Genomic DNA, 8,987 nt, shown 5'->3' on the forward strand with positions numbered 1-8,987 from the left:
GCAATAAGAGGAATAAAAGTCTTGTCCACAGTCACATAAAGAAGAAGTGTCAGAGGCAGAATTTAAACCCAGTTTTTCTTGACTCTGTGCTCAGATTTAACATATATATTTAACAAAATGGAGTGGGAGGGGTCAAAAATATCATAGGCATAGAAAGATGATTTGTCCAAAATCACATAGGCAGTTCAAGGCAAAGCCAAAATCCGAACCTAGGTTTTCTGATTTTAAATGCAATTTTGTTTATATGTGGCTATAGAGCAGTCTATCATACCCATGAAAACCAATCTTGATTCACACTTGATGAACCCAGAGTTGCTCATTTTACTTCCTAAGATTTTCATTAAGTGACCCAGTAATGCATGCTTGGATTCATGTCCTCTTTGTACATGCATTTTATTTTTTTAATGCCTGAGATACCTATTCTTAAAGAAGAAAAATACAAAATAATTTTAACTAGTTTTTATTTTTTGAAGTTTCATTGTAAGTGTTCTGAGCATAACTTGGTGGGGATGGAGAATGGAAGAAAGATCACATCTCCAACCAGCCCATCATTCCTGATAAATTCACTTTTAAAATATAATCCACAGAAGCTAAAACACCAATACCTCTCATTTACATAAATTTTAGGAATTAAAATGTGTTTCCCTCACAACACACCTTGTAAGCTAGGGTGTAAGATTATTACACAATTTTACAGATGAGGAATCCAAGGATCAAAAAGACTAGATGACTTGCTTATAGTCATATAGCAAGGACATTTTGGAGCTGGGATTAAAACTCAAATTTTCCTGCCACACTGCTGACATATCTCTGTGATTATATGAAGGTCTTCTGAGAAACAGTACTTTATTTTCTTCTACAGAACATACTCAAACCATGATCAAGAATCACTGAAGTTGGGAAATAGTGAGTCCAAACAATGAGAATTGTGATGATTGATAGAATTGTGCTGAATTCCAGCACAAATAAAGAAGAATACAGATATAAAAAATCTAAGGTGACGTCTATACTGCATTTTGGAAAAGAAAAAATTCAGTATTCACCTTGGTATATGAAAGCAATTGAGTGTCAGTGGGATGTTTATTAAAGTTATCTGCCTGAAGGGGATGGTTCAAAGAATTCAAAGCATAAAAGATACTAGCATAAATGGGGGTCTAGAACACAAGCAGAAACCATCAATTTGCTCAGATAGCATTCACCAACACGGAAGATGCTAAGAAACAGCTTAAGGGATAATTGTGAGGACTGGAATATGTAGGACATTCTGTGTTAACTATCATATGATTAGGAGTCTTGTTCCATTGGCTATATAGCCAGAGCTGCTGGAGTCTTCAAAAGTTCTTGAATCAAGCCCAGTCAAGGTTTTACTGTATTCCAGGCTAAGAGACTGAGATGAATCATTCATTGACAGCTTTCTGTAAGAGAACCATGTTGTGGGAAGGAAGACTTTCTCTTCCCTTTCCCTCCAGGACACATGGTCCCCAAAACAGAGTTTTTGCTTTTTTCATCCCTTCTCTTCTGTTCTAGGTGGAGAAAGCAGTCTCCATTCTATATTAGTAGCATAAGTCACAGTAATTCAGGAATAAAGGAATTCAAATTAGATTGCAGTCTACCCAGCAACTGTGATCTGTGGAGCAAGGGTCAGGAAGTCTTAGTCCATGAACCTAATGAGGAAAACACTATGTAGGAATTGAGACTAAATTGTAAACCTAATTGCCCCTCTCCAGAGGGCCCAAGGTGGTCTAGAGTAAATTATGCTGCTGGGTACTGGAAGATAAGTTTATGTCTGTGAGAATCAAATATTTTTTTGTAAAAGCTATCTAGTATAGTAGTTAAATAGAACCGGTTGCTAGTCACTGGACTACTGGAAAGGGATTAGACACAGTGCTTGGGAGCTTGAGCTGTTAGTATAGAAGAGATCTCTGGTATGGGAAGCCAACTCTTTCATTAGAAAGTCAAAATAAGTTTCCTTTTTGTCTTTCTTTTTCTTTTTGACACTCTGCAATCTTTAAATGAATATAAAATATATATAGAATATAAAATGAATATAGAATCAATCCGATTTTTTAATTCTTGTATTAGACATTTGGCTTGTACATAACTATATTCTGACATGGAATTATTCAAAGAATCTATCCCATTATGTGAGATAACAAAATATCATTTTAATTAAGCCTTCCAAAAAACTACTTGGTCACTGATCCTAGGCAAGAATTTGTGGGGATGTCTCATTTTAACTATAGATCTTTATAGGTTGTACAAAAATGTGAACTTTAAAAATTGGAAAGTTGAGAGCAATTATTTATATTATAAAAGGATTCCCAAACATGTTCTTTTAAATAGATTTCAATAGTGAATGTAATATTTGATTCTACTTACAATACATGATTTATTACAACTGTTCAAATATGCTATATAAAATAATAAACTAGTCTTTATGTCTGATATCACCTATAGTAATAATGGTCTCCATTTATCAAGAACTTTAGAGAGTTTGTAAAAGTTTTATAATACTCATATGAGAAAACTGGATTATACTAGTAAGTCTCTAAGGCCAATATCCTTTCCAATAACCTATGAAATAAAGAGTAATGATTTGTTTAGCTTTATTATTTACTCAATAGCTATATCCCTTGGTAAAATAAAACAAAACAAAAACATTTAAAGCATAGTAAATTTCCTTTATTTTGCTTGAAAGACTGATAAAAGTATTTTTGTTTTCTTTTAAGAAAAACATCTATAATATTCAGTTTTATTCTTTTTTTAACAAGGTTAATGGATTAACATTTTTAGATGTTTCACTTGAGGTCTTCTATTGTTTGACTTGGATAAAAGTGAAAGTCTTATCCAAGCTACAAACTTTCTAGTGGCACAGAGTTTTAAATTAGTGAAGAAACAATAAAACTTTTTCAATAGTAGAGGGTTTCAATGAGGTTTCAGAAGAGATTCTACAAATTTCTGAATTTATAATGTTTTCATTTTGAAATGTTTAAATATAATCTTTCCAAAAATACTGATACAAGGTGGAGTTATCTAGTTTTGATTTTCTTGAGTATTGATTTGCTTTCTCATTTGGAAATGTCCCATATTTCTGAAAAAAAATATCACATTTGTAAACATATGAATGCTATCCTTTGAGCAGTGTTTAATCTTACCAAAAATAAAAGAAATATGATTTTTGGAATATTGAAAAATATCATATATAAATAAAAGTAATTATTATTATCATTAATTTATATCATGATAAGTTTTTACTTTTGGATTAGAAAAGGAAAAAAGAATTTATTAAGTATCTAATAAGTTCCAGGCACATATTATTGCTTTTCACATAAATGCTCTTCAAATATTACTTCATTTAATCTTCAAGATAACTTTGGAAGTACATGCTATTATTATCTCCATTTTACAGTTGAGGAATCTGAGGTAGACAAAGGATAATTGACTTGCCCAGGGTCATAGAGCTGGTAAGTGTCTTAGGCTGGATATGAGTTCTTCCTGACTGCAGATCTAGAACTTTCTCCACTGTACCACCTAATTGTCTAGAACAGATTAAAATACTAATCAATTAAGTCTTCTCAAATTTTCTCATTTTACATGTGATTTAAAGAAAAGTATTTTTAAAATTCCTTTTTTAAAAAAAAGACTTTTCTTCTCTCATATGGTTCAATGAAATAGCCTCCTAGTTTCCTGCCCTACTTTTTTTTCTCTCCTCTCTAGCCAATCCTTCATACAACAATCATCTTTCTAAAGTCTGATCATGTCATTCCTTAGCTAAAAACTCTGTGAAGGTTATCTGCTGCTCCTGGTAGAAAATTCAAACTCCTTTGTATAGTATTTAAAGCCCTTCATAATTTTGGTCCACAATATTTTTTCCAGGAAATTTCCTCTTATTCTTCTTCCCTTGTCACATATTCCACATTTCAGTCAGAATGGTTTTCTTGCTTTTCCCGAAACCTAGGACTCTATTTTCTACTTGCAAGCATTTGCACAAGCAATTCTCCCATACCTCATAGGCCCTCCCACTTCTTAGAATACTCAGCTTACCTCTAGACTCAAGGGCCAACTTAAGAAAACCTCTCCTCCTACTAATTGCTAGCATTATTTCCCTCCTCAAATTATCTCACATTTATTCGTCTAGATGTTACCATCCTCCTAATAGAATTTAAGTTTCTTGAAGTCAAGAATTATTTCTCTTTTTTTCTTTGTATTCCTAATCTTTGAAACAGTGGCTTGTATGCTTTTTAAAACTCAGTATTAATTTATTTTCAGTTCCAAATTCGCTCCCTCCTCCTCTCCCACCCACTCAGGAGGCCAAAACACAACACATTACAGATAAGTATCATTATGGAAAATAAATTCCCACAATGGCTGTGTCAAGGAAAGGGAAAGAAAAGAAATTAAGCTTCTACAAGTCTATCACTTCTCTCTCAGACAATATACTTCACTATGAGTCCTTTGAAGCTGACTGGTCATCATACTGATGAGTTCCCAAGACTTTCAAAGTTGACTGCATGTTACTAGATTCTTGAATGAGGTCTGCTGAAGTGAAGAGGTCCTTAACTACAACAATGAATATTAGACCTTGAATTACCTGATCTATTATCCTTACTGGTCAGCTATGAAATAAAATAAAAAGAACATCACAAGCACCTTCTATCTGATCGCTTTCTTAAGGAAATTTCCCCCTCTTTTTGGTCAGCAGCTGTGATTTTCTTGTTAAGAAAAAACCCCTCTACAAAGATTCTCAGAGAGTTGCCTTAGGCACTGGTATGAGGCTTAATCATGAAGCCAATGTGGGTCTGATTTAGAACTTAAATTCAGGTCTTCTAAAGCTGGCTCTCTTTCACTTAGGCATCACTACCTCCTTTTGTGTATACTATGTGCTTAACTAGAGAAAATGTAAAATATTTTTTAATTTTCCAAAGAAAACTGTTCAGTTGAACTGTAGGGTATGAAAAATAAAAGATGTCTGCATTAGAGATAATATTAGGACTTAGTAGGCCCCACTGTGAGCAGAGGATTAGGGTCTCCTCCACTGACAAAATTCCTCTATCGCATCCTACCCCAACAATGGGAAGCAATAAAACAAAGATCTAGAAGCCCAACCTTGAGCTATCAGAAAAGGTTTCAGATAAAATGTGCTCATTGATTGATTGGAAACTCCACTTTTATAAAAGAGTTGAACATTAAGGTTACAATATCAAAAATTGAATCTCATCTGATACTAACAGGGACAAAATGGAATGCGAAGGAAAAAAGGAAACTGTGAGGTACTGAAGGGAGAACTTTTGGGACCTCCCACTTTGAGGAATTTCTACATCTAAGAGCAAGTGTTTTCATTAATTATCCATGTTAGGAAGAGAAAAAAACATATATACATATTTGTCACCTAGTAATGGGCAGAAAGAAAGGGGGAAGATTTGTTTGTGAGAGGTATTGAAATAACATCTGACAGTCGAGCAGCTGTTGCCATCAAAGTTCAATTGGGCTTTGAGTACACACTGACAATCCAGTGAGATACATATCACCTTGTAAATAGATGTTCACTTAATAAAGTGTCAAAGTTACTCTGTACCACAGAAACCACAACTAACTACCAAAGAAAGATGAAAATAGAGCTGGGCCAGAGCTAATAAGGAATATATTGAAGTAAAAAATTGTCATTTCTAATGAATAGTGACTGCTGTTGTTACTACTCTTCCTAATTCCTTTTAGCATGTAAGATATTTGGGTCACAAATTTGTATTATAAAATAAAGGATAAGGATCATTCCCCTTTGTTTCATCTATATTCATTTGATTTAATATAACTTATTGGGAGAATAAACTAGAATGCAAACCCCATTTCTTTTTGAAAATGGGAACAGAGGAAAAAAGACAAGGAAAAAGAAGAGTATTAAAGGAGAGAGGCTACATAATAGTTTGTATTTGCTCAGAAAGAAGTTGCTTAAAGAACAGAAGAGTCCTTGCCCTTTACCATTCCTCTGGCTAATACTGATTATGAAAGAAGCAGCCATTTCTACTAAAAAGCAACCCCAACAAAAGAATTGTATCTTTCCTATACTCGCCAATAAATCAATAAGTATTTACTAAGTGAAAGGATGTGCCACATGGGAAAAACGGGACCGAGAGCTCAAACAAAGCCCTGCCTCTGGTATATGCCAGTTGTTTGACCACAGGGTTAGTCATCTAACTTCATAGTACCCCAAGCAATGATCTAACATTATAAAATTGTAGAAAGTTGCTCAACCGCATTGGGAGAGGGAAATTCCACAATGAAAATTTCCCAAATTAATTAAATCAAAAGCCTGTATTATAAAAGAAAGAAAGTTAGGAAGGAGGGAAGGAGGAAAAGAAAACTGTACAACATGGGACTCTAGTTTATTAGTGCTCTAGCAAAGATTTCTATATTTTAAAGCTTTACCTTCCATCTTAAAGTCAATACTGTGTATTGGTTCTAAGGCAGAAGAGTGGTAAGGGTAGCAATGGGGGTCAAGTGACTTGCCTGTGTGACCCAGCTAGTGTCTGAGGTCAGATGTGAACCCAGGACCCCTCATCTCTGGACCTGGTTTTCAATCCACTGAGCAACTCAGCTGCCCCCTCAACAGCAATGATTTCTAATGGCTATCACTGTCTGACTAAAATCTTTAAAATATATCTAGAAAATCAATGAATATACAATTGGCAAAATGTATTTTTTGACATTTTTAAATGGCCATGAAATAATTATGGTTCATATTTAGTTTGGAATCATTAAATATCCTAATATTTTCAAATGAGCTATTGTCAAGGCATACTATACCATCACCATCCTGAACTTGTGCAAACATAGTATAAGTTTGATCTTGCTTAGTATAAATGATGAATCCCCTGAGGTAGTTGTATTAATTGAATTTACACTGTATATTCCTGATGGGTTGCATGTAATCGCTATATTTACAGAGTCATAACTTCAAATAGCATGAATTCAAGCATGTGACTGAGTACACTAGAGGTTCATTATTCACACTAATCAAGACTAGCTATAATGGAAACAGTGCAGGCAGTAGAGTCGCAAGATCAAATCCTTCCTCTGACACTTACTGGTTATCTGATCATTGGCAGGTCCCATAATTTTTTCTGGACCTCTGTCACCTCAAATGTAAAATTAGGAGAATACCTTAGAGTGTCTACCTTGCAAGGTTATTGTAAAGTTAGACTGATAAATTTTACAAAACATTTTTTAAATCTTAAAAACTCTATAGTAATTTCAGTCATTATGTGAACACGTATCTACATAAAATCAGAAATAGCTGAAACTTGGGTTAATCAGGCAATGCATTTCAGGATCCTACAGATGAAAGAGTACAAAGTAATCTGGCAGAATGAGAAGGCATCTCAATGTATTAAATGATACAGTGGTGCCTCTCCAGTATTTCTACAATCTTAAAGTAACAAGCTTTAAAATAGCATAATACCTATATATGCCCAGCAAAATTAATTTTAGGTCTTGTGTCTAAATCATTTTATCAATCTTATTTATATAGATTTTTAAAGGGGATATGGGGAAAGTAATGGGTAGGTCTGAAATTTTAGGTGCTTTCTATATTTGTGACTTTTCCAACTTCAGTCTTACCTTGGCCAACTGCAAAATTTCACCAAGACTAGACTTCCTATAGGAAATTGTGAATAGACATATTTAAATCCACTTTTAAGAACATGAGTCTCTTCAGGAAAGAATTCTTCAGGAGCAGAGCATGTGTTATGGTTTTGGTCAGTGTTCATGAAGCAAAACCATGGCTCACTGCGATCAACTTGGGCAGCTTCTTCACTAGATAACAACCTCCATTTTAAACAATTCTCGTTCTCGCACTGAAACCATATTTTATCTATATAGAAGCTGTCTTCTTTTGTTTCAGTGTTCTTTAATTTCTTGCAATCAAATTTCTTTTTCCTTGGGAATGACATTTATCCTAGGATTTGGAAAAGAAAATAATAGGTATAAGTATAAAAGAATGTAGTTAATAACAATAATTATAATTATAACCAAGGAATTTTCATTTTATTTCATATTTATCACCCTCCTCCCACAAGTCTGCAAAGAACCTGCTCTGAACATGTTATGTGACCACCAGTAGGAAGCAAGGGTACAAAATAAATGCATTAGTTACTAAAGGAATTAATAGCCCAAACTATTGACTTCTTCCTTCATCCCTTAATCTCTAAATATAAAAATATGATAAAACAAGAAAAGGAAGCATAATTACCAAGATTTCTTAATATTTAATTCACTAAGGTACATAATACATTTCTGATACTTCATGACTCAGGAAAATTAAATGTAAGTAAAACTTTTGTTCTGTGACACCTTAAAATTAGCTTGACTAGGACCTTTATACATATGTATTTTTTCCTATTACACATAAAAACAATTTTCAACATTTAAAAAAAATTGAGTCTCAAATTCTGTCCTTTCCTCCCTCTCATTTAAAAGGGAAGCAATCTGATATAGATTTTACATGTGAAGCCATATAAAACATTTTTTCCATATCAATTCTTTTTGTTTTTTATCTCTTTGGGAAACAAACACAGTAATTATATTGCAGTACATCCTATGGGCATAGATTCAAATTGCTCTCCAGAATGGTTGAATCAGTTCACAACTCCTCCAACAGTGCATCAGCGTCAATTTTTCCACAACCCCTCCAAGTTTTGTCTGGTACCTCAGAGTTGTTTTAATTTGCATTTCTCTATTAAAGAGTGATTTGGTGCACTTTTTCATATGACTATAGATAACTTTAATTACCTCGTCTGACTACTGACTATTTATACCCTTGTAAAGAGTTAAGAAAAGAATCAGAAGATAGAAAATGTAGATGGCTTTTTGTAGATAGTTTTTTTAAGGAATTTACCTAAAAATGGCAGAAGAGATTATAAAGGATGATATTTAGTGGGGATGGAAAGATCAAGGAAGGATTTTTTTTCAGGATGAAGAGATGTGCAGGTTTG

General features: G+C 33.7%; 1 protein-coding gene across 1 annotated transcript in view; it reads right to left on the minus strand.

Annotated features, from left to right (window-relative positions):
• Positions 1 to 7,946, minus strand: part of ZCWPW2 (zinc finger CW-type and PWWP domain containing 2) — a 221,726-nt gene extending 213,780 nt beyond the window's left edge. The window contains 1 exon segment of the mRNA XM_044678879.1: positions 7,615 to 7,946. Within this exon segment, the coding sequence (XP_044534814.1) occupies positions 7,615 to 7,946 (332 nt within the window).
• Between the last annotated feature and the right edge of the window lie 1,041 nt (positions 7,947 to 8,987).

This window comes from Gracilinanus agilis, chromosome 5 (assembly GCF_016433145.1).
Source record: "Gracilinanus agilis isolate LMUSP501 chromosome 5, AgileGrace, whole genome shotgun sequence".
Lineage (NCBI taxonomy): Eukaryota > Metazoa > Chordata > Mammalia > Didelphimorphia > Didelphidae > Gracilinanus > Gracilinanus agilis.